Source organism: Mustela putorius, unplaced genomic scaffold (assembly GCF_011764305.1).
Source record: "Mustela putorius furo isolate JIRA1106 unplaced genomic scaffold, ASM1176430v1.1 tig00003913_pilon_pilon_pilon, whole genome shotgun sequence".
NCBI classification, from domain to species: Eukaryota; Metazoa; Chordata; class Mammalia; order Carnivora; family Mustelidae; genus Mustela; species Mustela putorius.
In genome coordinates this window covers 12,104,261-12,120,586 of record NW_025422060.1, presented here as the reverse complement: position 1 = coordinate 12,120,586, position 16,326 = coordinate 12,104,261, and the positions used below count along the sequence as shown (strand labels likewise).

General features: G+C 42.2%; 1 protein-coding gene across 1 annotated transcript in view; it reads left to right on the top strand.

The window, feature by feature from the left end:
• The window catches only part of CUBN (cubilin), a 261,490-nt gene that overhangs the window by 91,552 nt on the left and 153,612 nt on the right, over window positions 1-16,326 (top strand). The window contains exon 28 of the mRNA XM_004757571.3: window positions 7,768-7,918. Within this exon, the coding sequence (XP_004757628.1) occupies window positions 7,768-7,918 (151 nt within the window). The remainder of the gene's footprint in view (window positions 1-7,767; window positions 7,919-16,326) is intronic.

Below are 16,326 nucleotides of genomic sequence, written 5' to 3'. Positions count from 1 at the left end.
GATTTTTTATCGTAAAAAATTAAAAGGAGAGATACTGATCTCCATGTAATCAAATCCCTTTCCTTAAAAGGAAATGCTGATCTTTCCTGACCGTCCCTCACAATGAAGAATTTCATGTGATTGCATTAATTTGCTACAGTTAATGAGGCAGACACAGCAGCCTTCAAAAGATAGCCTTTGCTCTTGGATTCAAAAGAAATTCTTGTGTGTTTCCCCTCTTGATAGTCTCAAACATGAAGGACAGAATCAGGATGAATGATAATCAGACCTACAGATAGCTTCCGCCCTACCCAGAAGATAGTAGAAATCACATCGGAGGCTCAAAACTTGAAATTGCTCTCCACCCACACTTCCTTTGCTGGGGCTCCTCACCTTGTGCTCTCTCCTCAGACCACAGGCAGCGAGTACCTGGAGGGTCCCTTCCAGCATCTAACAGGCATGTGGCTGGAACAAGAACACAGGACTCAGAATGCCAAGTTTTAAAATTAGGAATCGTGGATTTGGGTTAATTATCTTGATTGTCTCCTCTTTAAAATAGGAAAGATTTCCAACTGCAACATTTCAGAATTTTCTTTGAAAAAATGCTGTGTTGACCCTTCAGTGCTTACATTTACTATGTGTTTAATGGGCTTTCCCCCACTTCTTCCCTCAACTGGGAAAGAGCGCATTGCAGTACCCTAGGTCTTTCCAGTTCCGCGTTCTATGATTTCCTCTGGTTCTGTGAAGCAGATCTGTCCCTGTGTCTGAGCCCACCTTTAGCAGATGCTGAGGCTTTTAGGAGGCAGAATAATTTTTTAAAGATGTTTAGTCCTTTGCTGCGGTGGTATAATTGGCCGAGGGAATGCTGCGGTTCTTGGAATTAAATGTTCACGTTCCCATGGGAGAGTAGGCTTGGCTCTCAATGCATCTCACTTACCACTAGGGAGGGAATTAGGCGGGTAGGGCTCCATCAACAACTCTCAGAACTTATGTTTGTGAGAAGTCTTTAGTCCCCGAGCATCTGAAGGAATTCTTTTTAAATAAAGAATTAGTCTGGGAGGGTATGTGCTATGGCGAGGGCCGTCAAGTGTATAAACCTGGCGATTCACAGACCTATACCTCTGGGGCTAATAATACATTATATGTTAATAAAAATAAATAAAGAAATAATTAGTCTAATTAATAATAAAAACCTACTTCTGATAATAAAACAAGTAAGCATTAGAGACAAAATATGGTTTTAAATTAATGCAGAAGGAGATTACCTTATATAATAACATTTTTTTAAAGATTTTATTTATTTATTTGACACAGAGATCACAAGGAGGCAGAGAGGCAGGCAGAGAGAGAGAGAGGAGGAAGCAGGCTCCCTGCTGAGCAGAGAGCCTGATGTTGGGCTTGATCCTAGGACCCTGGGATCATGACCTGAGCCAAAGGCAGAGGCTTTAACCCACTGAGCCACCCAGGCGCCCCTATAATAACATTTTAATGGACCAATTTTCATGTCTCATCTTGAGATATGTCTAAAAGACTATGGAGATAGACAGTATCGTATTTTTAGTAGACCAGGTGGATAGCTGAGAACCCAGAAGGGTATGGAATTCTGGAATGGAAAGACATTACCAACGCATATCTACACTGCTATATAAATAGGTTCCCAAAGATAATGCTTTCTTGAAAAAATAAACTTACATGATTACATGGGGATATATAGTGTAAAATATACTATTTGGAAAATACAGAAAAACCTAGATAAAAATAAAAACAAAATAAAACAAACAAATTACGTTTCTACTAATAATTTTTGGTGGTATTTATTTCCTGTAGTTGCTCTTTATATATTTTGTTTTAATATTCAAAGGGGATCATTCTGTACATGTTATCCTATAATGACTTTTTTTCTAGGTAACAATAGTTTGTGAGTATCTTTCTGTGTTATTTATAATACTGCGTCATTTACAACATGATGCATTCCATCATCCCAGTTTGGCTATTTCTTCCTGTGGAATATTTAGAATCTTTGTCAGATTTCCACTATTATAAACAATGCTGAGATAAACATTCTTGTAGTTAAATCTTTGCACACATCTGTGATTAGACAATGGTTTAAAAAGTGAAAAAAAAATCAGCTTTTGTGGCTTCTAATATGAGTAATATACAGAAAGCAGAAACAAAAATGTCAATGTGCTATTAAGAGGGACCAGCAGTGAGCGGCCACGTGCTAAGGCCACCATCTCCTCTCTGTGTGAGACAGACATCTAATTCAGAGTGACACAGAAAAGCTCAGAATGTGGTCTTCGATGGGTTTCTTGCTGTCATGCAAGGCCCAGCATTATGAGTAATTGTTTAATTTTAGATGGTTATTTCATATTTCCTGCCCCCACCCTGTCAGCACATGGCAGCCGTGTGGAGGATGTGTGCCTGTGTATCAGGGAGCACTGTGCAGGGCCACGTGTCTTATGGAGGACCCTGCCTCCCAGGGCCATCACAGAGCCAACCAGAGCCTACCACGCTCTGTTAGCTTTCATCTTTATCATCTGCCTAATTTACTCTCCCCAATTCGATTAAGTTTTTACCCCCGTAGGCTTTTCTCATCCACAATGGGAGCCTTTTACCCTACTCTGTGAATCTTGTTTGGCAATTTCTACTGTTGTTACAGGAACATTTCAAAGACTTTCAAATTTAAAATAAATGCTGAAGTTTCCAGGTTTATTCAGATTTTTTGCGTAAACTTTGGCAACAACATTTCTAATAACTACTCTCATGAGGCAGTTCTCATAGGTCCCGTTACAGTTGTTTTTTTGGGAGGTGGGGGAAAATCTGAAGAAATGCCCCAGGAATTCACCAGTTCCCACCCCTTTGGAGGGCCAGTGGCAATGCTGTTAGGGCTGCAGGCTGGCTGGACAGCCAGGGGAGAGGAGGCAGCAGCAGCAAAAAAAAAGCGTGCAGAGCCACTTTCCCTATCACTTATCCCTCCCTTCTCCATCTCCCCAGGGCAGCCTTGACTGATTTCTTAATGCTCTCTTTGCCATCATCCCGTTATGATCCACCATCTTCCTCCACCCCAACACGCACATCATACTTACACTCTCCCCCAAGGTATGGTTTGCTCTGGGCTATGCGCCCCACGCATGGGGAATGGCCTCACAGAACCACATTGTCATGGCAACGTGCTACAAGCCATGGCCGTCCATCTCTGTACAAGTGATTCATTGATTCAGTACTTCCCTGTCTGGTCTGCCAAGGATGATTTCTGAGAAATATTTTATGTGAGTCATCTCAAGTTCTCTATAGCCATCATATTTTTCTCTCAAAGCTATTTCTAGAATGGTTTCTTTGGAAAAAAATGTTGGTTCCCTTTGCCTCTGACCAAGAGTTAAAATAACAATTTAAGCACATTCCATATGTGTCTCACACTCAACCTATTACGTGGTCTGTCTCATTTGCTGTTTACAACAGTACTTACAAGATAAGTACAATCATGATGCCAAATTTATGAAAAAAAAAATTGGCTAGGAAAAGAAAGTAATTCTCACAAGATTATATTCTAAAAAAAAGTTCAGAGCTGGACTGGACTGTGTACCTACAACCTGATCAAAATTAATATACTCTAGTATGCTCTTATAGGGAGATCACTTTCCTGCTTGCAGTTGAATATAATCTGCTAGTGACACTGTCTTTGCAAAGCTAATCTGTAAACTTACCGAGTATAGTTCCCAGAAATTTTAACTATGTTCTTACACTGACTAGAATTTTAGTTCTCTATAAATATTAGGAAATTCTCTGCTACACCTAGAATTCTCCTTCATAGCAGGCAAATTATTTCAATACATGTTAAACTCTAAAGGATAACCTTTTTTTAAGCTTTTAAAGATGTGTAATAGAAGATGGACCAAACATTTTTCCCAGAGTTTCTCCATATTTTAATAATATCATCCCAAACAGACTCTTGATTTTGTTTCTCTATTTGGACTATGTTTAATTCTTAAAATTAGTTATCTACTATAAAAAAGTTTTATTGCAGAAAAACTTCAAGGAAATAAGAAAAAGTATGAATTAGAAAAAGTGTGAATTAGATGCCCATCTAAAATAGAAAGGGCTGAGTTTTAGTTGTTACTCACTGTAGTTTAAAAGGGGTGTAGAAGCCATTTAGACATCCCATGCTCATATATATGAAAGAATTAATTATAACTTCATTCATTAAAGTCATAAATTTTCAAAATCGTAAAACTATTTAGCAGCAAAGAAGCACTTGAAAAGCACATTTCTGTTCTGAGAGTTCTTGAAGTTCGTAAAGTTGATTCCCATAGAGGGAACAAGTTGAAGTACACATTAGCTGACTCTGGGTTCCTCCAGGCTTGCGTTTCAGTGATTCCTGAAAGTACCTATAGAACCCTTACTCTTAGAAAAATTCAACTCTCTCTGTCAGTGATGTATCCTCAGTTTTATATCTTCTGCCTTGTAAGTATGGTTCTTAATCGCTGGAAGGGGTCCACGGATCCTTTCATGTTGCAGCTGGAGTCCGAAGTCGGTATGGCCTTGTATACTGTATGTGTGCCAAATTATCAAACCCATGCAAAGGAAGTAGATAGAAATTGGTAAATGTGGCTTTAGGCAAGAGATTTCCTTCCTCTTTGGGTGTCCTAAGAGTGGTTGAGCTATTTCAGGGTAGGGTGGGGGGTAGGGAGACCTAAACCTCATCAATCCTGAATGAATAGTCTCCTTCAGAGAATAACTGAAAAGATTCTACAGAGGAGGTTGTACGTATACAACATATTTACCTTCAAAGGTACATTTAAAGGCCAGCCAGAAAGTGGATGCAGCATTTCAGATACTTTAAAAGATAGAACAGGGTGCCTGGGTGGCTCAGTGGGTTAAAGCCTCTGTCTTCAGCTCAGGTCATGATCCCAGGGTCCTGGGATCAAGCCCCACATCGGGCTCTCTGCTCAGCGGAGAGCCTTCTTCCCCTATCCTCTCTGCCTGCCTCTCCACCTGCTTGTGATCTCTGTCTGTCAAATAAATAAATAAATAAATAAATAAATAAATAAATAACCTTTATTAAAAAACAAACAAACAAACATAGAACAACCTTTCAATACAGTTACACAAATTGGATCCGCAAATTTAAAGTGACTCCATCTTTCTTTTCTTAAGTTCTGCTAGTTTCCTTTGGTGGACTGTTTTCCAAGCTTGAGTATTGTTCACACCGAGTGGATCTTTAGGCTTTCTAAAAGCAGTGGAAATCACATCCTTCCTTAGCAGGACCAAGCCAGCATGCTCGCCAGTAGTTGCAGTGAGTCACAGCTGGAACGTCCTGTGGTTAGCATTCTGCTCTGAAAACAGAATCAGGAGCAGCAGGCACCTCCTGGTTTCCATGGCAACCAGTATTTGTGTACTTTGAAAAATGACTGTTCCTTTTTGTGTGGTAAATTTACGCGGGAACGAATGATAGAGGTGACGTTAGCCATCTGTGAATATAAACAACAACAAAAAAACCCTGATTTAATTAAGTGTAAACTTTAGAAGGACATAAAATTGGGGGTTGGGGTGTTTTTGTGTAGAGGTTTTGTTCTACACTAATTAATTCATTCGTTTATTTGACATATTCAAGCATTTTCATCAATGTCTATTTGATGTTTATTTCAATGCATCACTCTCTCCCCTCCAAAGGCAAAAAGAAACTAATTGTCATTCACCATTGTTCCTCCCCAAACCCCGCTCTCTTTGCCCCTGCCCTACCCCCCATCCCAGGCACAATGCGTTATTTAAGATCAACTGGGATTCAGGGGCGCTCCTTCAATGAAGTAATCCTCTCCAGAAGGAAGAAAAAAAAATACCCTCCAAGTCATGTGAAAATGTCAGGTTTCTTAAACTTGCTGAGCTGGGGGAGGCAAAAATACTGTGCTGCTTATGACCTTGTATAGAGTCTAGAAGTCAGTTCCTCAAAATGTCACTACAACCATTTCAGAAGACCCATCAGGCTTAAAGGGATTATGGTTATAGAGAAATCTTACCTTGTGTTTTGTTTCATAAAGTTGAAATGATTAAAGTTTTGGTCACTGAACCACAACCCAAAGTTAAGAATGAGCCTTTTAGAGTGGAAAATAGTAGAGTGTTTCTTACTTATTATACCTCTTCTTGGAAACAGTATGTTTACTTTTGTATTAATTAGTTTTGAATTGGAGTTGGTAGACTGGATTTAATGAAAAAACAAAACAAAACAACTCTGAAGCTGGAATAAATACCTTCCAGTGAAGCAGTAATTTAAGAGTAAACAGAGTGCAGCCTGACCCTCCTCCCCACCTCCTCCCCCTGCCTGAGAGGGGGACGGACCTGCCATCAGAAGCCAAGGATTGTTTTGTTGTCCCATTTTCTTTTTGTGTTACTTTATTCTTTCCCTCATTTTTGTTCCGTCATCATGGCTTCTGTCCACTATCTAGACCCACACATGCTAATAAATATACCACGGGTAACTAGAACAAAATAGACAGCAATGTAGACATTAGTGGAGTCAAAGAAAATACAATGGCTTGAGTCACGAAAAGCCAATCTTTTTAGATTATCATTATCTTTTTTTGATTGAGGAGAAATGGCAGAGAAGCTTAATTTTTATTTTTTTTTATTTTTTTTTTTTTAGTTTAAAGGTATGTATCTGATGAAATTAATGAAGCAGATAAAGGGTGCATGACAGGATGTACAAAATAGCTTAGTGGGCACGTGGGCAAAGACCTCAGCAGAAAAGCTCCAGGGGAAGAAATATAAATGCCTAATAAAGATGAAAAACTTTTAACCTCAAAGTAACCTAAGTTAAGACAATTATAAACCCCCCAAATTTTCCCTATTAGCACCAGCTATAAAAATAATAGCAGTCATAATTGCCAAGGTCCCCTGTAAGAACCATTTCAGTAAAGCACTAGTGGGGATATGCTGATAGAAATTTCTGATAAGAGATTTAATGATATGTATCAAGAGCCATAAAAGGTGATACTCTCTGATTCATTCCCCTTACAGGAATCTTGCCTGAGGGACATTTAAAATATCAAATACTCACATTGGCAAAAAAATATTGGAAATGTCTTCAATAAACTACAACAGAGTATTAATAACATTTTATGTCACCATCAAAAATGTTTACCTAGACTGTTGAGTGACATGCTTAGAGAAAAACTGGGAACACAATTAAATGTGTAGCCTGAATTTATACACACACATATACACCTGGACATGTGTGTATATGTATATATGTAAGTCAACAACAAGAGAGCATTGGCAAGAGAAACTTCTGGTATTAACAAAATATTAAGAGTGGTTATCTCCAGTGGGGTTAATTTTTGTATTTACCTTTCTTTCACCTAGTTTTCTAAAATGTCTCAATTTTTATAGTCAGTCTTTTTTAAAAAATATATGGACCTTACAATTACAAGACTAGTCATTGAGCGTCTCTTGTGTGTCATTAATCTGTGAACACATCTCATCCAGGCCACCATTTCCTTATTCTGTGCCTGGATTTATACTTTCAAGGGAACTTGCGAGGCTGACCTAAAATCTAACATTAGTATTTGGATTTCCGGCTTTATTGGGCTTAGGAATCATCCATAAAACTCTCTCTATATAATCGTCTGTTTTTAACGCTTATGTGAAGCCTCCCGTGCTCAAACCATCTCAGCAGATTGACCCTTAACCTTTCAGCCAAGGAGCAGCTTTGGCCACGTAAGCAGACGTTTGTTTTTTTCCATCTGTCCTGCCATGTGAAGTTTCTCACATTGGGAAATGTCTCCTTGATTTCAGCTCTACGATGGCTCCGAGCGGATTGGGCGCTACTGTGGAGCAGAGTCGCCGCCCTCGGGGAGCACCACAGGCTCCCAGCTTCAGGTGCTGTTCTACACCGATGGGGTCGGTCACGGTGAGAAAGGATTCCAGATGCAGTGGTTCGTTCACGGTAAGCCCTGTGCAGATCTTCCTTGTATTTGATACCTGCTGTATGACTAAGAATTATTCCTTTCCCAATTCTCTCTTTGGAAACAATCCCACCCACGAATATTGGAACCTGGTAACCAGTAAACTGGTGCTAGGCCTTGGTCCGTTTCCTCAGATGTTGGTTGCTCTGGGAGAGTTAATCCTGGCAGGGTTAAGAGAGGACAGGGCTTGGAGACTTGCTGAAGTCTTTGCAATGATAAATTACCAAAGAGAAAGGAGGGGAACAGAGTGAAGTGTCTAGTGGGGGGAAACCTCGAGCTGGGTGTGGCGAGCAAAGGCGAGGTGGCATTAGAGTCTCGCAGGGGGCGTGGAATGGAATGAGATTCAAGGCTTACTCTGACCTAGCTGTGAAGAAATGGTGGGGGTGGGGATTAAAGGGCAAGGATGAGAGCCACTCAGAGAAAGAAGGGGAGGCACTGGGCTGAGAGGGGAGTGGGAGTAGAGACCTCACTCAGCCAGCACGTGCGTTGTACCTGCCAGAGTCAGGGCATGGCAGCACCCACCACTCGTGGTTCAGAAAGCACGTAGGGGTGATCATTCCTCCAAGGATGGACATTCCCATTTAATGAGCGTTCCAAACCATGTAGATTGACCTCACGTGACCCAGTCTAATGAGAGTAGGCCCCAGAGCAGTGATTCCCGAAACAGGGTCCCCAAAGAACAGCATCAACACCATCGGACTCTGGTTAGAAGTGCAAATTCCGGGGCCCCCTCCCAGACCTATGGAAGCCTGATATTCCGTGTCTTCACTGGTCTCCCTGGTGATCCAGGTTTGAGAACCACTCTCTTAGAGGGATTCACACCTAACAAATACAGTCCTTGTGACTATTTTAGTAGCAGTCCTCAACCAAGGTCTTAGGACTGGCTGGTCCATTTCAGTCAATTTGAAAGAAAGGTGGAATCGGAATGTTATCCTGGGAACCACACACAGACACCGAAACTGTGACCCTACTGTCAGAATCAGGGGTGAGCCCAAGGCGGGGACACATGCATGTGGATTGTGGGACTCTCAAGGGTTGTTAAAATCATAGTCTGTTTACTGTATGAATCTTAGCACTCCACAGAAATGAATACCCTTGTTATACACTTAGGAGTGTTAGATGGTCTGTTAATATGAACTGGAGACTGGGTGTATTTCTGTTAAAATACTAGTATGGGGCTTTCAGTATTTAAAAATATTTGGTGGTAATCCACAGAGCTACTTATAGCTTGGAATACAGATTAGGAATTCCTAAAGTAAATGAGCTATGATAATTAAGCCTGTGGGAGTTCTGGCCTGTTCTCTTCACCGAAGGGGTAGATTTAACCTTGAAATGTAAATTGATTGACTTGTTAAGTGAAGGGACTGGATTGATTTATCTGTGTAATACAGTCCATCTCTAGTACTCTGTGATTCAGAAATGGCGTGATTCTAAGGCAACTGGAGAAGAGCGTGAAAAAAAAAAACCTAGAAGACAGGGGAACATCTTGAGAAATGACCCAGATTTTCAAGAGCTCCAGACATTTCCCAGAACAGGTTTCTCAGACCTTCACATCAGGTGAATCACTGCATGTTAAAATGCAGAGTAAGGTCCATGAATCCTAAATGAGCTTCTAAAATGCTCCCAGGGAATGCTGATGGCGCTACTCTGTAGACCACTCTGAGGAGCAAGGCGAGAGCAGATGTTAAGGCTGGAGATATAAAATGGTAGAAAGACAGCATCTCTAGAGACTAGAGAAAGCTTCTAAGGTGCTCTAAGGGCTCATTTTACCAACAGCAAAATAATATCCTCAACCTTTTGAGGTCAGGAGGATATGAGCTGGGGCTTCTATAAGAAAGAACTTTATTGCTTCAGAGATCCAAGGGGAGGAAAGCTTTCCCACAAGACAGAAGAGTAGAAAGGAAGAAACACTAACCAGATGGAGATTCAGGGCCTAGGGAAGCGGTCCCCACCCCAGATACCCGCTGGAATTGTGTGGGAGCTGTAAAGAGAACCAGTGTCCTGGGTTCAACCTTCAGATAGGATTCAGTTCATCCTCAGTGGGACCTTAACAATGGCTAATTTAAAAAAATCTCCCTAAGTAATTCTGCCATGCACTTAGGATGGAGGGTTTTAGGAGCAGTGATTTTGCTGTTGTTGGTTATAGCTTTCCTCTTGGTGGGTTGCTTCCTGTCCCTTCTGGGCTGTTCTAGCTATCCTACCTGCAGGGCCCCACTAAGGAGTATGATTTAATGGTCCTTACTGGCTACACTGGATTACTATATCACTAGATTCTCCCAGCCAACATGCTGGACATGGTTGAATCCTCTGCTGAAAGCTGAGTTTGGGGGGGGGGGGATTTTTTTTCTACTAGTTCTGTTTGAAATCTTTCTTTGGGAGGGTCAAAGACACTCTCTGTCAATTCTCTTTTCCTATTTACTATGTCACAACTTTCTCTCAATTGTTGAAAACTTGCTAAGCTTAGAATCAGAGTTGCACAACAAAATTTTGCCAAATGGGACCAGAACGGGACCTTTTTTTCCTTAACTCTGTGCTGTCCACTATATATAAATTATACCTTTTTTTTCCTTAACTCTGTGCTGTCCACTATATATAAATTATACTTGGGAAGAACCTCTCAGAAGAGGATTATTGGTCATCTAGATTGGTGCAAAATTAACTATCATATACTATAGGCAATGCTTCATGTACACAGAGTTTCTACTGTATATTTTGACTTGGTCTTTAACTTGAGGTAGCCTGGGAGTGGGGCTAACAGAAAAAACTAGGGTCAGGGAAGTGGTCTTTGTAGGAGAGGTTCTCCCACTTCTTACCCAGCAGACATGGACTGAAGGCATACATCTTTTTTCACATTTACCCATGTGTTCATTCCACAGATTCCGAAGAGCTGTTTTGGGCCAGGTACTGTGGTAGGGCTGGGGCCAGGGTGTGACCCCAACCACAGGCCTGGTTCTTGGTTTTATAGAGCTATGCCGGGTGTCTGTGAGAAGTAGCCATCAAGCAATATGTTCACGAGTCAACATAAAGTCGAGAGTGTGAGAAGGGCCATAAGGGGGGATTTGATTTAGACAGGAGGTTGGAGAAGTCCTGCATGAGAACAGGACCTTTAAACTAAAATCTAGGAATAAAGGGGCGCTTGGGTGGCTCAGTGGGTTAAGCCGCTGCCTTCGGCTCAGGTCATGATCCCAGGGTCCTGGGATCGAGCCCCGTATTAGGCTCTCTGCTTTGTCGGGAGCCTGCTTCCTCCTCTCTCTCTCTGCCTGCCTCTCTGTCTACTTGTGATCTCTGTCTGTCAAATAAATAAATAAAATCTTAAAATAAATAAATAAATAAATAAAATTAAATGTAGGAGTGAGTGGGAATGACATAGGCAAATAGGAGAAGGAGAAGGACTCCCAGTAGAAGAAGGTCCCTGTGGTGGGAGGCAGCAGGGTAAGTATGAGGCACCCAAAATCCAGCGTGGCTGGGGTCCAAGGGCAGAGGGAGGAGTGCTGGAGCGGCTGGGGAGCTGAGCCGCAGCCAGAGTGTTCTGGTCACCCAGGTCACTTCCCGTTAGTGGCTAAGGGAGGGCTAGGCTCTGCACTCTCTCTTTCACATAAATCCTTGGGATTTCAGAGAGCGCAGTTCTAGTAGGACCTTGAAGCACTGAAGGCACATGCCATGTGGCAGGATTTGAAATACAAACTAAAGCACAAAATACAAATAAATACAAAACAAGCAAAGACGAAATCCAAAACACGTTAAAAAACTGGTTTCCATGTGACAGTATAATAGGCATGTTGAGTAGGCATGGTCGTAGGTGAAGGTATTTCTGGAAGCTCATCTCTGCACAGACCCTCCACACTTCGGTCTCAGAGTGGGGATGGCAGGCCAGGGCCCGGCACACCCCGCCCCACTCTAGCACACATGCTGCTTTGCTTTCCCTGCCGGAAGGAAGCTCCTTCAAACCTGTAGCCTCTTTTCATTCGAGATATCTCATTTCAGGCTCTCATCCCCCCCACCCCTTAGCTCTTCTCCAAACTGTGCAGTAAAAATTCCAAAAAGCTCTTTCCTGAGAATTCAGAATCTACACTGGCATCATTTCCTGAGTATTGCTACTGAGAGAGAATCCACACCAACCCCCCCTCCCTGCCCCACACTTCATCTATTTTGCCCATTAATAAATAAGCCTGTTTTCAAAATGTGCTTCTTTGTCAACTGCACAGATCTTCTGTTTGCTTTGAGAACATGGATGCACAATCAGGCTTTATTTGTGGGCCCCTTTTTAAAGAGGCTCTGTAGATGTGAGATTAAACCGCGCTGCCTGGCCTTTATGCAGACCATCAAAGAGAATCCCACTCTGGAAAGAAAGAAATGGCCACAGTTGCCCTGCCTGGCTCAAAGGTTCACAGTATTCAGTGTTGACAGCATTGTCCAGGGGCTGCATTCGGCCTCGGGGGCCTCCATCGGGGCTGCTGAAGGGAATATAGAACTCTCTGCAAGCTGTGTGAATAGCCGCCTCCCTCCCGGTCGGCTGTGCACACCCCTCGCCTCTCCTGGCCCTCCCTCCCAGAGGCCCTCTTTCACAGGCAGTGGGATCCAGCATACAAACAAGGTCAAGGAGCTTTGTGAGTGGAAGAGTGACATTTGCAAAGGGAGAGCACCCCTCAGCTGGGAATAGCGGGAAAAGGGCTAAGTGGCATGTGATCGGGAGGTGATGTCACCCTGGGTTTTCACAAAGAAAAGTGTGGCCTTTTCTTTAGGGAGATAGATGACATCAGCCTCTTGAATGGGGGCCGGTTCCACTTTGCCTTCTTTTTAGCTGTTAATGAGATTTCTCAAGCCTTGAGGGGAATGGGCTGGGAAGAACATGGCTTCCCTCCTCCATGGCTGGCTTGCTTGGAACACGAGCCAGTCCCTTCTTTTTCTTTTTTTTTTTTTTTAATATTTTATTTATTTATTCGACAGACAGAGATCATAGATAGGCAGAGAGACAGGCATAGAGAGAAGGGGGAAGCAGGCTCCCTGCTGAGCAGAGAGCCTGACGTGGGGCTTGATAACAGGACCCTGAGATCATGACCTGAGTGAAGGCAGAGGCTTAACCCACTGAGCCACCCAGGGACCCCGAGCCAGTCCCTTCTTGAGTTCTTATGGACATGTAGGACCATATGAAAGGGCTTTTAAAAAATATAATTTTAGAGGCTTGGCAAAGAACCTCCATGAGGTCAGCAGTGTTTCTCTTAGACCTTCCCTCTGCTTTTCTTTCCCTCACATGGCCTTCTCAATAGTCTGTTGACTTCTGGTCTTTCAGGGGAACTCCTTCTCATTAGTAATTTTTATTTTTTCTGTGACTTAGAATATATGAGCTTGGGTTTCTGAGAGGTTCACCCTTTGAGGACAAAGGTCTTATCTTTTGTAATAACATTATCCATTTGCCTTATATGCAAATGCTGGCTCATCTCTCTTCGGGTGTGACGGTGAATCAACTTGGGTTTTTGGGGCAGTCTGGGCCTGTTCTCCACAGGACAGATCGTTTGCAATTGTGCATTAGCTTATAGTGACTGCCCGTAGCCTCTGGAAGCAGGATTATCAAGAACCTGCTTTTCCTTGGTTCAACCTACCAACCGATCAATCAACCAACCAACCAACCAACCATCGTGTTTATTTTTCCATTAACTGGCTCTGGGCTTGGTATTGAGAATGTAGAGAGTGTATTAGTTTACTCAGGTAGCCATAAGAATATGCAGCCGACTGGGTGGCTTAAATAGCATAAATTTATTTCTCACTGTTCTGAAGGCCTGAAGTCCAAGATCAAGGTGTCAGCAGATTTAGTTTCTCCTGAGGCCTCTCTGATTGCTTGCAGACAGTGGACTCCCTATGTATGTCCTCACAGGACCTTTTCTCTGTGAGCACACACCCTGGTGTCCCTTCACATATCCTAGTTTCCTCTTCATAGAAGGACACCAGTCAGATTGGATTCGGGCCCACTCTAGGGGCCTCATTTTGATGTAATCACCTCTCTAATGGCCCTATGTCCAAATAGGGTCACATACTAGGTACTGGGGCTTAGGGCATCAGTGTATGAATTTTAGCAGAGAGAACTCAGCCCACAACAGAGAAGAAGGACTTTAACTCCTTGACTTTAGGGAGTTAGTCATCTACTAGGGGAGAAAGACAAATAGACCAACTGTAGAAATAAGTCCAGGATAAGTCCATGATGCTGTGGGAGCAGAGGAGATGGAGGATGGCTTGAGGGACATTGAGAGTCTCTCCAGACAGCTCTCATGCTTGAGCTGAGTTTTTGAAGAGTGAATAAGAATTGATCAGTCGGACTAATATCCGGGAGAGGAAGGTATTTCTAAATAGAAGCAGGGGGGCTTGGGATATAGCACCCGAATTTTGTAATGGGTAAGGATTTCAGCTGGAGCACATGTTCTCAATGCCAACCCCAAGTGTATGAAAATTGGTTCTTGGGATAATGCATAAAGCTCAGATATGTATCATATGCAGCATGTGCTTTATGTGTAATGTTAGCATCCCATGGACGAGAACTTAGGAAAATATATCTAGGAAGTTTCCCTAGAAGGGCAATAAAGACCAGTTGGGAAACACTGAGCTCCAGGGAATGAGGGAGCTGTGGCAGGACAGATTGTCAGAGATCAATTGGTCAGAGCCATTGCAAGAACTTGGATTTTATTTCCTGTTGTCTGTCCTGAGCCTTGCCTCTGCATAGTGCAAAAATTCACAACAATCCTGAAGGATGATGTTCACAGTGAAAGTGATTTTATGAATTGTGGTCAGCAAAGATCCAGGGCACGCTCACCAGGCCGGGATGTGAATCACACCTTCTGGTCCTCATGGCAGACAGAGGCCCTTCTCTTGCTGGTGATGAATTGCTTTCATAGTCACTTCCTGCTGGGCAGTGATAGATATAATGTCGCAGAGAGAGAATTTTTTTTTTTCCTAAGATTTTATTCATTTATTTGACAGAGATCACAAGTAGGCAGATAGGCAGGCAGACAGAGAGAGAGGAGGAAGCAGGCTTCCGGCAGAGCAGAGAGCCTAATACGGGCTCAATCCCAGGACCCTGGGACCATGACCTGAGCCGAAGGCAGAGGCTTTAACCCACTGAGCCACCCAGGCCCCACCCCTGAGAGAGAATGTTAAAACACCTGTCACAGTCAGCCTTTGAAGTAGCCTCCTTGCCAATTGAGAAGGAGTCTTCTGTTCAGTCAGTTAGTAAGCAATCTCTTGGTAAAGACAAACGAGTAAAAACATGGACTCCTGTGACTGTTTTATTCTTTAGTGTGATATAAGGTAAAGAAATCCTGTCCCATTCGGGCAGAAATTTAAGTAAAAGAGAAGTTTTCAAGAAACGTTAGTTGTGTTTAAGTGAGCAGTTATTTCCCTAAACACTGACTGGGCTTTCTCTCACATTCGCACTTGTTATATCCTGTCCTCCTATCCTGGCCTCCGTCTGTTTGATATTTGGATCGTTTTCTTTGTGATACAGCAGATGTTTAAGCATGGAGACTGAACACAGTCTTCATGTAGAACCAAAGCATAGATTTCTGCACTGTGATACTCTGTCTGATTTGTATTGATGGCAAATTCTCACTTGTGTCTTTTTGCCAAGAAGCTCTTAATGGGTGATGTTGTTTATAAATTAACTGACATTTATAATATTGGGATAATAATTTACTAAGAAAATCATGCACCTCTTTTTGCTTTGGCTTCAGAACCTTTTCAGCGAGATCCTAGTAATCAGAGGCAGCATTAAACATAGGCAGACCTTTCAGAATGAGTGGGAAAGCTAAATCCTGACATTATTTGCCTCCTTGACAACAGAAAATACACATACACACAGTTGACCTTCATTTAATGTTGGCTCTAAGTCTGGCAACGAGTGAGGACCATTTAGGAGTCTTGCAACCCAATTCCCATGTCACTACTGTTTGAAAAAGTTTGAGTTCTGTTTCCATTGCTCCTCTTTGAAACAGTTATAAAAGGAAAAAAAAAAAAAGTAACTCCCAAACAACCATGACCTTCCCAAATCATATATTGCAGAATTTGTAATAGTCCTTAAATTTGGGCCAAATGAAGGGCTTTCTGGAATCTTCTGTTTGTGTTCTTGTTCCCTAGCAACAACATCCCTGATAGATACTGCACATACTTTCCAGGGGATTCCACACTCTTTCATTCAACACGAAAAAAAGAAACCACACTTATTTTTTTTCTTCACAGTTTCAAATTTTGTGACAGCCAAAAATGACTAAACCAATGCAGAACAAACCACAAAGTTCAGGTTAGAACATTAATTTTTGTCCCAGAAGTTTCACTTTTTGAACATTCACTTCTATATTGCCATATTTGTCTATGGCATTATTTATCCAATGACTTGATTTCTTTT